At 35.9% G+C, this 17,428-nt stretch overlaps 2 protein-coding genes across 8 annotated transcripts in view; both read right to left on the bottom strand.

Annotated features, from left to right (window-relative positions):
• Positions 1–427: 427 nt before the first annotated feature.
• On the bottom strand, positions 428–9,681 carry LOC105670849 (uncharacterized). Of its 3 annotated transcripts, XM_067357608.1 has the most exons (9): positions 3,836–9,681; positions 3,531–3,656; positions 3,240–3,365; positions 2,929–3,054; positions 2,617–2,742; positions 2,321–2,446; positions 2,010–2,138; positions 1,694–1,827; positions 428–1,516 (listed from the first exon to the last, which is right to left on the bottom strand). In XM_067357608.1, coding segments are annotated over exons 1-9 (2,031 nt in total). In that variant the 5' UTR covers positions 4,973–9,681; the 3' UTR covers positions 428–1,515. The 3 variants fall into 3 exon arrangements, with proteins under 3 accessions (XP_067213709.1, XP_067213708.1, XP_067213710.1); XM_067357607.1 differs by having other exon boundaries at positions 428–1,827; XM_067357609.1 differs by lacking the exon at positions 2,321–2,446 and having other exon boundaries at positions 428–1,827.
• A 149-nt stretch (positions 9,682–9,830) lies between these two features.
• The window catches only part of trc (Serine/threonine-protein kinase tricornered), a 122,875-nt gene continuing 115,277 nt past the window's right edge, over positions 9,831–17,428 (bottom strand). For all 5 annotated transcript variants that reach the window (XM_067357610.1, XM_012364594.2, XM_012364595.2 and 2 more), the window contains 7 exons: positions 17,089–17,296; positions 16,880–16,997; positions 16,480–16,619; positions 16,186–16,386; positions 15,750–15,902; positions 15,508–15,666; positions 9,831–15,405 (listed from right to left, as the gene is read on the bottom strand). In XM_067357610.1, coding sequence (XP_067213711.1) covers positions 15,290–15,405; positions 15,508–15,666; positions 15,750–15,902; positions 16,186–16,386; positions 16,480–16,619; positions 16,880–16,997; positions 17,089–17,296 — 1,095 coding nt within the window. In that variant the 3' untranslated portion in view covers positions 9,831–15,289. The remainder of the gene's footprint in view (positions 15,406–15,507; positions 15,667–15,749; positions 15,903–16,185; positions 16,387–16,479; positions 16,620–16,879; positions 16,998–17,088; positions 17,297–17,428) is intronic.

The raw sequence follows: 17,428 nt of genomic DNA, 5'->3' as shown, positions 1-17,428 counted from the left end.
AATGTATTATTCATATTCGAATATTATAATTATATTAGTACAATGTTACATTTAATTTAAATATAAGGGTTTTCAAGTAAATTTTACGAGAATATTAATATAATATAATTCGACTACTTGTGTCTTTCTACTTGTTTGAATAATGAAAGTGTTATCGTATTTAAAAGAGAGAGAAGCCGTCACATTAGTTCAATCAGATCTCATTTCAGGTGAAAAATGAGAGCAAAATTTTACGAAAATAAAATTAATTAATGCATCTCTTTAGCGACCTACAAATTCGATAATTTATTGATCAAGCAATTTTTTATTATCGTGTATTACGAAGATCTATAAATTTAGATTTCTATTCTACAAATTTACGGATTAAGAAATGCCACATAAATAAGTTCATCATTGTAATAATAAATAAGTATTGTTGGTACAGCGATACAGTGTTGCATCATTAACGCGAAGTAAACAACCGTTTTTATGTATTTTGTTTAAACGCCTGGAAATAACAAATTCTAAAAACAACGATTACAGTATCTCTCTCCTGATATGATATATCGCAATGGTAAAATCAATCAACGTCGCAACATTTTCATAAAAATCGATTAAGCAAACCGATTAATTGATAAACGTAGTCTAAATTTGACGAAATTTTCTAATACTGGTTTTACTGAGCGAAGAAAGATATTAAACCATTAATTTTGAATGTTGTTTTTTTTTAAATTAATTAAATAGGAAAGCAACTGTGTACGCGATTAAAAATAACTTTAGAATTTTCAAAAAACCCGGAGTAATTCTACGATTGTTAGAATAAGAATTGACCGTATGTGAAAGATATGATAAAAACTTAACGACAATATCCGACGACGGTACATTGTCGCGCAGGGATCAAAAGGAAGTCTACCGGAAAACCGCGGCTGCTGCCTTCCGTTTCTTGATGGAGTAATGTGCGTTTGTTATGTTTCAATTGTCATTTTACCACCCACACACCGATTCTTCTTGAGCTCACACGCATCCATCGAGTCGTTGTTTATTCTATCATTCACTAATTTATTTATACTTGCATGTTTTAAAAAAACATATCTCTTTTCTAGAAGCTATTTATCAACTTATATTAAATCATGCGGCAACTGTTGCAATGAGACAAGAGCACAATAATTGTTATTTAGAAATTGCAAATTAATCAATATCTCAAAGAAAAATGAAAAATCTCTAGAAATGCCTAGTAACATTTCTATGCAATAAAACTTTAATAAACTTTCTTATATTTTATGTTTTAATGAATAGTTTTTCACGGTTGGAATTAATTTTATTGTTCCAATAATTATCTGATAAAATAATATAATGTATTTTAAATAAATTTTCACACAACTTTCATAATACCGCAATTTAAAATAATTAATACCTGAATTAGTGGATACAATAGCAACAGTAAGATTTATTTATCTTTTCATTTTGTTATAAACACAAGAGTTCAAAAACACAAGAAGTTTATGTATTGTAAATTATATACCACCAAAAAATTTTCCTGAAAAAAAAGTGAAACTTTTAGTATCAATAATAAATTTTATGAAAAATACAATTAATATTTAATGTGACAATATTTCTTAAATGTATCGTTAACTGTCTGATAAAAAGGAAGGCACAACTGTACGACAGAATTAATAATAATATTAAAATTAATAAGAAGAAAATTTATACTAACTAACGCATATTAATGCTTCTTCCAGTTTTTTGGCTTCCTGATTGCTCAGTTGTACTGTTTATTACATGCATTCTCTTCAAACAAGATATGTCTAAAAGTCTTACTTCAACTGGTAAAATACGTTTTTGAGGAATCTGTACATAATATTGATAATACGTATTAGAAACAAATGTTAATCGTCTCACTTGTTATCTTTATTTTACGTATGATAAATGCGGTACTCGAAAATAATAACAAACAAATAATAAATAAATATAATGTAAAATATAAAATAAATAAAAATATTAATAATAATAACAATAAAATTTATACTAACGTTTATTAATAATGCTTTTTTCCAGGTTTGTTGGCTTCCTGATTGCATAGTTGTACTGTCTATTTGATGTATTCTCTTCAAAGAAGACATTCTCTGTGCTTCAAGTGGTAAAACACGTTTTTGAGGAATCTGTACATAATATTGATAATACGTATTAAAAACAAATGTTAATTGGCTCATTTGTTATCTTTATTTTATGTATGATAAATGCGGTACCCAAAAATAGTAAAAGATAAATAATAATTAAATATAATGTAAAATATAAAATAAATAACAATATTAATAATAACAACAATAAAATTTATACTAACATTTATGAATGCTTTTTTCAAAATTTGTTGGCTTCCTGATTGCTCAATTGTACTGTCTGTTTGATGTATTCTCTTCGAAGAAGATATTGTCTGTGCTTCAAATGGTAAACCACGTCTTTGATGAATCTGTACACAATATTGATGATACATATTAAATGTTAATTGTCTCACTTGTTATCTTTATTTTATGTATGACAAATATGGTACTCGAAAATAGTGAAAAATAAGTAACAAATAAATGTAATGTAAATTATAAAATAAATAAAAATATTAATAACAATAAAATTTATACTAACGTTTATTAATGCTTTTTTCACGATTTGTTGGCTTCCTGATTGCTCAGTTGTACTGTCTGTTTTATGTATTCTCTTCGAAAAAGACATTGTCTGTGCTTCAAGTGGTAAAACACGTTTTTGATGAATCTGTACACAATATTGATAATACGTATTAAAAACAAATGTTAATTGTTTCACTTGTTATCTTTATTTTATGTATAATAAATGCGGTACTCGAAAATAGTGAAAACTAGGTAATAAATAAATACATATAATGTAAATTATAAAATAAATAAAAATATTAATACTAATGTCAATAAAATTTATACTAACGCTTATTAAAGGTTTCTTCCAGGTTTGTTGGCTTCCTGATTGCTCAGTTGTACTATCAGTTTTATGTATTCTCTTTGAAGAAGATATTGTCTGTGTTTCAAGTGGTAAAGCTTGTTTTTGATGAATCTGTGCACAATATTGATATGTATTAAAAGCAAATGTTAATTGTTTCACTTGTTATCTTTATTTTATGTATGATAAATGCAGTACTCAAAAATAGTGAAAAGTAAGTAATAAATAAATGTATAATAAATTATAAAATAAATAAAAATATTAATAATAATAATAATAATAATAAAATTTATACTAACGTTTATTAATTTTTTTTTCCAGGATTGCTGGCTTCCTGATTGCTCAGTTGTACTGTCTGTTTCATGTATTCTCTTCGAAGAAGATATTGTCTGTGCTTTAAGTGATAAAGCTTGTTTTTGATGAATCTGTGCACAATATTAATATATATTAAAAACAAATGTTAATTGTTTCACTTGTTATCTTTATTTTATGTATGATAAATGTGGTACTCGAAAATAAGTAATAAATAAATATAATGTAAATTATAAAATAAATAATATTAATAATAATAACAATAAATTTGTACTAACGTTTATTAACGCTTTTTTCCAGGATTGCTGGCTTCCTAATTGCTCAGTTGTACTGTCTGTTTCATATATTCTCTTCGAAGAAGATATTGTCTGTGCTTCAAGTGATAAAGCTTGTTTTTGATGAATCTGTATACAATATTGATAACACGTATTAAAAACAAATGTTAATTGTCTCACTTGTTATCTTTATTTTATGTATGATAAATGCGGTAGTCAAAAATAATAAAAAATAAGTAATAAATAAATGTAATATAAATTATAAAATAAATAACGTTAATAATAATGACAATAAAATTTATACTAACGTTTATTAACGCTTTTTTCCAGGTTTGTTGATTTCCTGATTGCTCAGTTGTACTGTCTGTTTCTAGCATTCTCTTCAAAGACTCTAAATGTCTATTAATTATATGATATATCACATCATGTGAAATAGAAAGTTTTATGATTTTTTCACAAATTTTACATTTTGCAACCAAATCATAAATTTTTGTAAAATATTTTATTGGCCAAAGAACAGCTTGCCACTCCTGCCTTTCTTGTTTAGAATGCTTGGACATATGATCATTCATATTATTTTCATGAATCGCAAAAATTACACCACATATAACACATTTTGCAAAGTATATGTTTAATATCTGCAAATATTGCCATCCCAAACTTGTTTCACCTAATTCACTTCTTTCAAATAGAGCAATTGAGGCATGCTCAGTATCTATATGATTCTTAAACAATAAAACATCGATGTAATAAGAATTATATGGACAAGCTTTACATTGCACTCTAAAATTCGACAGTTTGATGTAATATTGCGTCAACCAACTGTTACTTTCTCCGCCACCAACAATTAATTCCGTTTTAAGTGAATGCTGCTTTGCAATATTTGATGATGTAGGCATTGTATTCGATTCAAGCGCCAAGACGCAACCTGACGACTGAGATGTGTTGTATGTTTTTTGCTTATTTTCCAAAATAACGTCTATATGGGCATTTATTAAATGTTGATTCAACTGTCGTGAAATATTGAGATTTATATTCTTGTTACAAATATAACACTTTACTTGATAATCCTCACTTTTGATACAATATTTCCATGACCAACTAGGAAAACTATGATCTTCCAGTTGTTTCATAGAATGTTTGCGTAAATGTTTTGTTAATAATTCAGAATCGGGCTTGAAAGTTAAATTGCATATGATGCATTGCATGACAACAGCGGATCCTTTGTTGGAATACTTGAAAAATTTCGACGGCAATATGTATAGTTCTTCATCTTTGTGGTCAACAACATCTCGATGCATCGTTCTAACATGCCTCGAAAAGTTTGTAATAGCCACACAATAATATTCTTTTATGCAAAATCTGCACTTCACTTTAAAATTCGACAAGTTTTCATAATATTGCCATATATTCTTTTTGGTTATACCAACAAATGATACAGACATTGTGTCCGTTTCGAGCAACAAAACGCGAGGAACTGAATAGAACGCTCACGGACGCGTGACGTAAGCAGGATTCGATTGTTTCGGCTCAGGATCCATGAGCCCGTATAAACAATATCGCATCACTGGGACAATAATCTTTAGGTTTTTGTTTGCGTTGCACACCACACATGCTCTTACTCGCTCCAATTTATAGTATACGTAACAATATTTTTCTTCGATGTTCCTTTTATTACCGCATCTCGTTTGTCGTTTGCGTTTGTCGAAAATTTCGTTCTTTCTTCCGCATATATTTTCCATAAAAAAAAATACGTCGTTATAACATCTGTATCTTGTTGACATTCTTCGCGTAGCAAATATTTGATAAGCCTTTAATGATCTAATATTACTTTTCGATTCTATAATATTTTCGATTCAAAAGGATGAGGAAATTAATAAGTTAATCAGTTAATATAAATTAATCAGTTATTATACCACTAAACTTTGTCTTAAATTTTTTTAAATTAAAGCATATCACATTTATTTCAAAATGTTATTCCAATTTTACACAAAGTTTATATATTACGATGAATATCCTATCAATTTTTATACAAAATCTCGAGTTACTGTGCACATTCTACCGTTTTATCATCTCGTATATTCAGTCTTATTCGAGCTCCGGATGTTATTGCTCCAAATAGATACATATTACGATAAGCCGTATGATTTCGTAATCTACCATCATTAAAGCGCAGCCTAAATCGCGGGCAAAGATAAGAAATAGCGTATTCCAAGTAACACAAATCGAAGGATCTTTGATATCGTAATGACGCAAAGCGATTTTAAAGCTCCTCGCAGGTTCGCGAAGTAATCATCGCGGTAACGGAGCGATCGCAAATTATAGTCGATGCAGTAAATTAATATCCGCGATGTTGCGCAAGAACGATAATCCCTTCTAAGGACGTATGATGGAGGGCGTAGCACGTGTTCGATTCTCCATCAATCGTGAACGAAAAGCATCGGCAGCGAGGAGAATGCTCGAGGATGCCGTTGCGTAACTCCTGAGAAATAAATTGCGCGAGTAGGAATCGATCGCGCCGACCTCGATTAACCCTTTAACTACGAGCGAGTCATATCCAAATCTTTCGCGTTCGCCAAAGTCATTTTTCACGAAATTCCGCGCAGCTTCCCGACGGAGCATTTTAATATGATAAATGCTCTACTGCGTTTCGCCAGACACTGTATTAGGCGCTGTATTAGGCGCTGTATTAAGCTGCAACAAGAAATTTTCCGCAAATCGTGTCGTGGAATTTCTAATTCTTGCAAACCCTTAAATTTATCGATGCTCATTCAATCTCTAGATCCTTGATTCTTTTCACACAAATTTTTTTCTGAATTTTAAAGTTTTAATTTTTTAGATTACTTATTATCAAAATTGTTGTATTGTTAAAAAAATATCTCAGTTTCCTTGTTTAGAACTTTGAAATTCTCGAACTTTCATATATCCGAAATATTAAACCGCAGTTTAGAATCAGTGAGTATTCTTAATGACATATTTGCTTAAACTTGCTTATATCATTGGTTCTGAGAATTACTGGAGCACACACAAACTGTCGCTTAAGTAAAGAACTAATACACAAAGAGCATAATTTTCATCTCCCGAGTTCTCAATTAAAGCCCTCGGCTATAAGCGTACGGTGAATCATGCGAGAATCAGAATGCCAAATCGAGCGATTGTCATAGCTCGTTTAGAGTCCACCGAGACTTTTAGCCCGGCTTAATTAACGAGGTCGATGGAAGAGAACCAACACCAATAAATGCCGGAACGCTAATAATTCACGTCGTACTCGCCATCGACGCTTGCATTATGAAACACGATGTCTTTAATTATTGAACAATGTCGATAATGTAATTGTGATAACAGCGAGTCGATTTAATTTTACGTTATTTCGGATGCCTAGAAAATATGGAGACAATCTTGTTATCTCAAGACTTTGATCAATGAACTAATATTGTTTTTATATTTCAGTTGAAAAGAATTTGCAAACTGATTTTTTAATAAATGAAAAATTAATTGTTTTTCAACGCAAGACAGAATTCTCTGTCACTTTGGTGGCACGAATCGTCGCGATCGCGGCTTACAGCATGCCGCTATAAAATAACGAACGAGTTGATACGCTCTTCCCCTCCCCTCGAGCTGCAATTGGTATCTTTGCTCGTGGAAAACGCGGACGCCATCATGATGTTGGCACGATGCGATGAACAGCCGCCCGTTCGCCCGCTTACATACGCAAAGGAGGTCCGCTTTTAATGCGTGCGTGTCGGTGCGTAAGTGAGAGGCGGAGCCGTCCCTCGGCGGAGGTCATAGGGCAATACCAATCACAGACCCGTGATAACCACTCTCCTGCCATACGTCTCGCAGATGCGTGCGTGCCATGCGTGCACACACGTGTGCGTAAGCCGCGAGCAGAACACGCGTGCGTCACAGTTGCAAAACTAATTATTTCTCGCGTTGCTCGGCGCCGTCGAGAGTATTCCATCGGATTTCGCGATTTCCAGAGATGACGACAGAGAGAGAGAGAGAGAGAGAGAGAGAGAGAGAGAGAGAGAGAGAGAGAGGGGGGGGGAGAGAGGGAAAGATCGTGATATAATCGAGTTTGCATACGATTTGCCGAAGGCGCCGATTTTTGCGAGAAGAAAACAAGAACGCCGAAGATACATTCCGGCGCGATAAGACCGCCGTAAGTTCAAATTGTTAATCGTAAAATCGCAGATTTCGTTCATTATTCAAATCCTTGTTCTGAAATTTAACATTCACCGCTCGTGTTTGGATTTGCAGCTGTCTGATAAGAACTGCCGCAGTTTTATCTGTCTAACGCAAAGATCTTCAATAGTCTCCCTTGCGATGAAACCGAGATGTAAAATTATGTTTGGTGCTAACTATATGAATCTCCGCTCATAATAGCAAAAACATGCTTTTCATATGATAAGCAAATTGTTAACATCTTTACAATTTTCCTCGTTAATTTTCGAATTCAGTACAAATCATAATTGTGTAAAAATAATGTCGCAAAGCTTTCAATCAATGCGTCTGACTATAATTTTCCATTTCTACTTGTAGAAAATAATTGAAATTGGAATTATTCCCGTTGAACCGTCAAGTAAAAATGTTTAAATTCTAATGTTAATTATTCTTTTCTATGATGTTCAAGCTTACAAGCGTCGCTATGACCACGTCATATCTACTTGTCAAACGCAATTTGCGAGCATCGCTCAGTCCATCGAGATGGATGCAAGTATAGGCGCGATAGATGTAAATTTTCTGCGGTTGTAGAAAATTTGTTCGCGGCTCGCGCGGTTAAGGAAAGGGAACGTACGCGGAAATGGACGGTGATATATCACCGGGATCAATCCAATCGCATTTTCTCAGAGTCAACCGCGTAGTGTCACGACACGCATAATCGTACAATTTGTACGTGTCGCTAGGCCGCCTACCTCGAGACATAGGGTTTCTCTCTTGAAGCAATACCGAACTGAGTTTTTCTCGTCGTCTCAAAGGGCTTCCCGTTGTTTTATAAGCCGCACAATAAAATAAGATTTGCAGATTTCTTTGCGCGATATTAAACACAGGAAATATAGCAGGATTGCATTTTAGGTGAGACATGCACATTCGAATTCAGTACAAATCATAATTATGTAAAAATAATGTCGCAAAGCTTTCGATCAATACGTCTGACTACAATTTTTTGTTTCTACTACCGTTATAGAAAATAATTGAAATTGGAATTATTTACTCGCTGAATCATCAACTAAAATTGTTTAAATTCTAATGCTAATTATTCTTCTTATTATTATTATTTGTTTTTACTATATTGTATGCATTTAAATATACTGTATCAAAAATATTCATATGTTGTAAAAAAGATCAATAACTCATTGCTGCAAAATTATGTATATTCGAAAAAATATTAATAATTGATAAATATGTTCACGAATGATTCAAATTCAAACTACTAACGCCATCCTCTCCTAAAGTGCGATGGACAAGAAGCCACAATTGGATTGAAGGGATCAATAGCGAGTGGAATGCAATTACCATCGCTGATAAGGCGCGTTCGCATGCTGCGCGTATATCTTGATTGCAGAAGATAAATAGTAAACAACTTGTAAATTATAATCTCAACTCGATATTTCTTAATTAATTACTGATTTAATTTCGTACTTATTTCTAATTTTTATGATATGAACTGCTGATTGTAACATATTTGTTAGGCTTTATCCGTTGAGTAAAATTCATGCATTATAATTAAATCGATTACTTCGGGGAAAAAGACATGTATGGTATAAAATAAAATAAAATGAGTATTCCGTACACATAGAATAATATAAAATTTTGTAAGCAATAAAATATTTTACAAATTAGATTACTCTACATCTCAAGAAAATGCAATTAGAAATTTTTACGTTTCATCGAACAAGCACTTTTAAAAAATCGATTCTGAGAAAATAATTTCTCAAATAAAATAAAAAAGTAACGCAGGCAATCGTGCAATTGACATTTCGATAGAAATACAAAATTTTCTCAGCATCCCGCGTATGAGATTAAGCGACACTTGGTCGAATTTTCAGTTAAGGTCAGAAGATATACCTTCCTCTTCATCACTCGAGTTATAAGCTATTTTCTCCAATTTGCGGTGAATGCCATTCACAGTTTCCTAGCTATCATGCACAACTACCAAACTAAATTGCACTCTCCGTAAATTACCTCTGGGCCTCATCTCTGCCGATGGAATCTCACACGAAGAATCCTAACCATCTTAGGGATTATACATACGTGCGGAGATACTTACGAGGACAATGTGTAGAAACGCTTACGAGAGAGTTAAAATAAAAAACAATTTATTAACGACATAATTACAATAGTATATTCTGCATGTGGAAAGCAATATTTCTCTTTATACATCGTTTTTTTTTTTCTTCATTTTATCTCGGACCGTTCGACAATAATTCCTCGATTTAATCACAAGCCTACTATAAAATATCCGCACTCGATATAACCTTGTCCGCCGTGCGCGTCCGCGCGTATGGTTCGCTCTGGCCTCCCCCTTCCGTCCCCGAAACAATTTTCCGTGTAATCGTTTTCAAATAAGCGCGAATCTTACACAGCGAGTCACATGCGACGGAACGGCCGGACACACCGTGTAGGGAATTCCTCGACGTCCCCGCACAATTGAGTGCAACAATGCCATATTTTTCTTGTCTCTCGAAACTAAAATATATATACGTGCATATGTTCCTAGTTTTCTATTAAAAAAAAAAAATTATAATAATAATAGAAAGAGAGTATCTCGTGTACCTCAAGAGCAATTTACAGCGCAACAATCTAAAACGACTTCTAAGTTCGAAATTGAACTATTAATAAATTAACAGTGCGTTAATCTATGCGTACATTTTTCCGTTTTTATTAAAGAATGTTTAATGATCGTTAGTTACTTTCTACGTGGCAAAGAATAAACAGCGTTTGATCTTTTCACAAATCAATAATAATAATTCATAAATTACACACTTCTCCCCGAAAAGTGTGTACTCGCTCCAAAAATATAATCAAAAAAACTGGAAAGAATTCTACATCTTTCGCGGTGAAATAGCGCTCGTTCGGGAGCGTCGCAGCATCATTGCACCCTTTTGTACCCACGATGATGTTATCTGGTCACCGTAGACTAACGACGCGCGGGACTGGCCGTGCCTAAGATTTTGCTATCGCTACGCTTGAACGAGATTAATCGCGAAGAATCTTTATCTAATAACCGCTACCCTAAGTCTGGCTTATAAAATTCAGCTAAATCACTGTATAAAACGAGCGGTGAGAACGAAATGAATTATAAGCCGCGCTCTGCTGCGCCAGTACGCTTACAGTGACAGATAACACTCTTCGATCGTATCCCCCGGCGGGGGTTTCGTTTGGTTCGCAATACCGTAACGCGCGCATTCGCCTCCGTCGTGTTGAAACGAGAAGAATGCTGATATTATTTCGACTCTCGGTGCGGCTTAAACGCGCATTCGGGACGATTCAAGTGGCTCATACGCGATCTAACGGTTTGCACGTTGGTAAAATGCGGTTGAGACATAGTGAAATGTAAGAATAAGATACAAAGGGATGAGGAATGAATGACATTCCCCTGATGCTCGAAAGATTCTCAGATGTCTTTCGGACATTTCCTTCACTTTCTAGGTAAATTTCTATCGCTCTTCTCTCTCACCTGATTAATATAGTAACTATTCGATACTTGATATTGCAACGAGTGGTGCGAGTTATATTTACATTATAGAGTTTTTGCAAACTGTCTTTCTCGAAAAATCTATCGTAGATCGTTTCCATTCAAAATACAAAAATCCACCCTATTCTTAAACTTCGTTACGTCTCAATCTGTAATCTTAGAGATCTTGCGTTGTAAAATGATAAATATTACAAAATGTTTATTCAAGAGCACTTTGCGCAAATCGTTATTTTGCGCATGAGGCGATCGGGCGATCGTCATCGCGCGCGATATGATCCCCCTTGACCCTGGATGAGTAATACAGAATGCAATATATTCTACGATAAACAACTCATTTGAGAAGCAGCTTTCGTCTCGTCGAATCGGCAGCGCTAATTTTCTACAACGTTTCATAGCAGTTATTCGCGCTGTAGAATTATCGCTCGTGACGTAATTTCAGGAGAATTGATAAAAACCGGCAATTGTTGATTTTTTTCGCTTATAGACCGCGTATAATTGGTTTAGAATACGCTATCAACTTTGATATTCGCGTATCGCCAGCTTCTTTCGAAACATATAATCATGCGCTAAAAATTAGCGCATTCATTAAATTTAACGTGTTTTGCTTCACTTGATATTTATATAAAATTCTCTTTCTCTACTACAGCAAAAGTGTTTTTTAAATATTTTTAAGCGCAGGAACAATTTTCAACGGAAAATTTTGGAGCGCTCGTAATTTTTAAGGATCACTCATCCAGGCTTAAAGTGCATCAGTTAAATATTCGGAAGAACGACTTTGCGATATTCGATAACGCGAAGAAATGATTGTTCCGCCTTACCGTACGCGATCGATATACGTGCGTGTGCGTGTGATTAATAGTGTATGCAATGATATTACAAGATCGAGGATTCTACGTATTGCGACAGAAAGGAATCACATGATTGGACTTGAAAAGACGACAGCTACGACGAGAGAGAGAGAAAGAGACAGAAGAAGACGCGAATGTGGGAAGCGAAAGCTCCGGACGTACAATCGCTGAAAACGTTTGGGAAGTGATCACTATTCGACGGAAGGAAAAACAAAAGCAGGAAAGAAAAGAAAGAAGAAACGGAAAGAAGGACGAGACTCTTTGTCGGGGAAAGAGTGACTTAACACCTAATCCGTAAGAATTAGCTAAAAGAGATCTATCGCGGTTTTCTTTTCGTTTAAATTAAACCGTAAATTAACAACTAATCAGTATTCGTATGATAAGAACGCTAGCGTAGACACGAGCGAGAAACGTGAGACTGGATGATATTACCGTACGTTCAACACACCCGTAAATACGACTCATCGTGCGCGATATACGATAATAAAAAGTCGAGGATGGCAGTAACAGCGGTAACCAATTAAACACCGGAGCTTAAACTGCCTTGCTCTTAGTAACATTTAGTTGCCTCGTTTTTAATATTTACAGTGTACATCGACAATCAATTAAGTCTACTTGGAGATTTCCCTCTCACGTGTCATCAGAAATACGTTTACATCAAATTGTGTGTTAGCTCGGTGCGGTGCGTTACATACATATCGTCACCACCTTGACTTCGGATCAGCACATCTAAATTTAACACCTAAATTTAGCGCATATTACACTTCTCTCTCTTTGCTAGAAGGTGTCTATTATTTATATATATATATTTATATATTTATATATACTTTCTTTACATATATATATACTTATATATTTATATGTATGCACTGTGTTCCAGGGCACCGAAAATTGTTGCGTCGAAGGCATCTCGTGGCTATTGTTGTATCATTTATTTAGACTTTCTCTTTAAATAAATAAATTGTTGTGATCACTTCTTCGTTTCTTTCTTTCTTTCTTTCTTTCTTTACTTGTTAGCAGCATGGACGTCAAGAGTATCTGTACTCAACGGCGACAAGGAGAGATTGAAGGTAAATTCCGTAACTCCCTAACTTTCCCCGCTTACGTCACACTCGTCGTCGATTTAACTCCTAGTATAATGCAGAAAATAGTTCTCACACTTTTTTTTTTTTTATTTTTTAGCTAGCTTTCCTCGCGGGTAATTTTTTTCTTCTTCCTTAATTTTTTTTTTCCCTTTTCGTTTTAAGTTACTGACTTAACTGTTAGTGCACCTAGGCGTTTTCTGCTTCGTTAGACTATCTGGAGGCTTTACTCTGTAAACGGCGTTTAAAGATATATACGCAGGCATAGTAAGTCGTACGAAACTAATCTCTTCGTCGAATGTACAGTACAGCGTGATCGCGTGATTATTAAGTAAAAGACACGCCGAAACGTTACAAGGAAGGGGCGTCGAGAGTTCTTTTTTATACATGTACTATATTATCCACAATGTAATTACGTTTCGAACGCGCGCATTTTTATTCCTTTATGCATAGGTACTTCTCGTGTGTATTCGGTGTGTACGTGTGTATGCTTGTTACCTTAAGTGTTTATCTAGTCTTTATCGTTATTACGCTATTTAATTACCAAGGTGCCCTGGTCGTCAGCGAAACTACGAAATGTAAATCGTAAAGTTGTTTCACAGTGCGATTGAAAGAAAAGATATATTCGGTTCCACACAGAGTGTTGAAACGTGCGTGTATCGGCGTGTGCGCGCGATTTCTTTACACATTGTCGCGACACACCGCCGTTTTCCTAATCGGAGAAGTGGCTTGTCTGGCTCATGTCTTTCGTTTAAACGTACGAGTTTGTTGGGCTGTCTGTTAGGAACCTTAATAAGGCAACGAAGGAGCCCTGAATCTTACAAGTGTATTCTTTCTTTCTCCCTTCTTACGCCTTTTTACGGTATCGTTTAAAGCCTAGCATCCTTTATCGTGTATTCAGACACGGCTAAATGTTTATTATTGCCTTACAAGAGAAAGAGATAGAGAAAGAGAGATAGAGGAAGAGAGAGAGAGAGAGACCCGGTACCGAGCAGTACCATAATGTGTGTTAAAATTACATAATAATAAAATGTACAAAATACATCAAAATTTTAGATGAAATGCTTCGCGCGTATCGTGCTGTAGAATCTCCTTGAACGGACCAAAGCTCTCGGAAGAAAGTAGCGCAAAAGTACACAATATTTAAAAATTTTTCATTGTAACTTTCGTTGCAATAAACTTGTAAATTTATAAGAATCGAAATACAACTGATTACATCAATTACACACACATATATACATATATATATATATATGTATATATATATATATATATATATATATAACATCAATAAAAACATAGTAACCACCAACAGATAAGAAGGTCCGAAATATAGCAGAGATTTTCAACAACTTCACATATCACAGAGAGTTAATTATAAATATAATGTTTGAAATAGAGAGAAAGTTAAAGAAAGGAAGGTGGAAAAGAGCGAGAAAGAAAGAGAAGGGAAAGAGAGCTTGATTCGAGAGCTTAGCCGCACACATTACTTTTGACAAATATATTTTCCCCCAGTAAAATTCCATTTTGACGCGCGTCGCAGAGACAACTAAAAGGCAAGTGAGTTGTGAGGACCACGGAACCGAGGCTCCCTCCGATCGTCTCCGTTTAATACCATTACCACAGAGAGCTGATTATGCTACGCTTCGCACAAAAGCGCCTCTTCCGCGGCACGCAAGTATCGAATGATGCTTCTCGATGAGGATGCACGAGGATGCACACCGTGAGTCACACAACGAAAGACTTCGTTCGCGTCGCCTTATCACGCGCGCCGCGTCACCGTCGACGCATGCGTGGACGCGCGACGTTTGTATATTGTGCACCTTACCTATCCACTATACTCTCTCGTATCTGTCTGCCTGGCTGGCCGCGCTCGTCGCCGCTTAGTCGTGATCGTCGATATTCGTCGTGATAATGTCGCGCTTATTCATGACAACCCGTGCTCATCACGTATATACAAATAAGAGTGGCTCGAATCGCGCTCGGGAGCGAGATAGGTCAGCCGTCCGCCGTGCGCGCCATTGCCGTCGACGACGGCGGATGCGGATGATGTACCAAGGCCGGAATTTCGATCACGTCAGCTGGCTGCTGATTAGCGGCGGCGCTGGTGATCGAGCAGGAAGTGAGGGGTTGCTATTTCTTGGTCGGCGTGCCCCGTTGCGTCAGACCCTCGAAGCGCTTGAAGGTGTAATTGATGAACACCCAGTCCTTGTATATCACCTCGCCGTCCTGTGGCATCGGTGCGGACGCTGCAATGAAGTAAAATAAAGAAGTGATTAGTGTGTTTCGTTCGCTGAAGCTATCAAAATATAACGATGATGTTGGACGAAAAAAAAAAAAGCTGGACGTACGTATTTCCAATTTCACATCTGGAAACTCGTCGAAGTTGGACGTGTCGTCGATGGATCGCACCTCGACCGGTATGGCGGCTGGTCTTTCTCTAATGTGCTCCCAATCGACACCGCGGAAGAAGGGTGCCAGCTTGAGTTCCTCGATACCTCTTTGCGCCCCTGAAACAATAAGGATCAGTTACTGTTGTCGCCAGAGGGATTTTCTATTTTAATAATTCCGAGATGAAAACTCGCAGATTTACCTAATCTTCTGTCGGCTTCACAGCAAAATCTGATAATCGTATCTTTAGCCTCTTCGCTAATGGGGACTTCCGGCGGGAACACCAGCGTCTCACGCCAGTTCATTACTTTTCTATACGTTTCCTGCGGATTCTCACTGCAGAACGGTGGATATCCTGAAATAATTGCATTATTATCGACTCGAATATAAATTAATCTCGCAGTACTTAAGACATGTCTATTCCGTTAGTAATTATAGCTGTTTCTAATTTAATGAATTAAATTGTATTTGCATTTAATTAGCTTATATAATAAATATATAATTGTTACAAAAGCGTGTAAGTCTATTTAAAGATTAAAAAAACAAGTACATATAAATATGACAGATTATTTTTCATCGATTAAGCACTTTCCAAAGCGAAAATTTATTTAAATGGAAAAATACCAAAGGCGTCATACCTATAAGCATCTCGTACATAATAACTCCCAGAGACCAACAGTCGCAAGCCGGTCCGTAACCTGTTTGCAGGAACACTTCCGGCGCGATATAGTCTGGAGTGCCTACCGTGCTGTAAGCCAGCGCTCTCCTGTTTCTCTTCCAGCTCTCGGCTCTCCTTTTGCTATCCATCGCGCCGCCGCTTCCACTCCCGCATGATGTCACTGAGTGAAAAATAGGCGAGGCATCAGTTAAATCATAATGGGACAGCCACGCAAATATCCCTCTTTGACGCATGCGAGAAACGACCAACTTACTGAAATCAGAAGGTTTCGCTTGACTCAGGTCTCGGTAAAAATCGGTCCGATGCGACTTCTTCAGACCCGTGCACAGCCCAAAGTCAGAGAGTTTTATGTGGCCCCGTGCATCCAGCAACAGGTTGTCTGGCTTGATGTCTCTGTAAAGTGTAGTTAAATTAATACAAACAATTATTTATATTTAATCACGCGAAAGTATTATATTTTACATATCACATTTGAATACATATATAAAATTAAGCAATTTCAAAATTTCGAATCGTCGACTCATCACATAAATGTAAGAAAAATAAAAAATCAATGGTTTACAAGTATGTTTAGAACAAGAGATTCGAGCCAGTGATTAATAAGTAGTTTCACTCAATGACGGTACAGATATCTACTCAATTTTTTTACGCACCTATGAATAAAACCTAATTTGTGTATGGAGTCGATCGCTAACGCCGTTTCAGAAATATAAAATTGCGTGCATTCTTCGGAAAGCGTATCCTTCTTCATGAGCAGCGTCATCATGTCACCTGTAATTCATGCCGCTTGAGTATCCGTGACGCTCAGAAATAGAAATTCCCACTTTCAGCCCCCGGCGCGGGGATCAATAGCGCGACTTACCGCCAGGAAGAAACTCCATTATTAGATAGAGATTTATAGGGTCCTGGAAACTGTAGTACATCTTTACGACCCATTGATGGTCCGCTTCCACGAGGACATCTCTCTCCGCTCTGACGTGCGCGACTTGCTCCTTCTCGAGCATATCCGCCTTCCGAAGGATCTTCATCGCGTACACGTGTCCGGTGTCCTTCTTTTGCACGAGTCTCACCTGTTCATTTTTTGTTCCACAGAAGAGCACGTTTCAAGTGAAAATGTCAGCGAGATTTCTGTCGCGAGTGATTAAAATCGTTCTCTCTCGTCTAATTTTAGATTTTTGTACGAAAAGAATTCCACTTGCTCC

The sequence above is a fragment of the Linepithema humile genome, chromosome 6 (assembly GCF_040581485.1).
Source record: "Linepithema humile isolate Giens D197 chromosome 6, Lhum_UNIL_v1.0, whole genome shotgun sequence".
In the NCBI taxonomy this organism is placed as follows: Eukaryota; Metazoa; Arthropoda; class Insecta; order Hymenoptera; family Formicidae; genus Linepithema; species Linepithema humile.
Note: the sequence above shows the minus strand (reverse complement) of the source record. Positions and strands in the feature narration are given on the sequence as shown.

Excerpts from the sequence above, each read along its gene's own strand:
- LOC105670849 (XM_067357607.1), bottom strand. The coding sequence starts at position 4,972 with ATGTCTGTATCATTTGTTGGTATAACCAAAAAGAATATATGGCAATAT. Across the intron at positions 2,743-2,928 it reads GGAAGAAACCTTTAATAAGC|ATTCATCAAAAACGTGTTTT; the intron begins GTTAGTATAAAT and ends TATTGTGTACAG. Across the intron at positions 2,447-2,616 it reads TGAAAAAAGCATTAATAAAC|ATTCATCAAAGACGTGGTTT; the intron begins GTTAGTATAAAT and ends TATTGTGTACAG.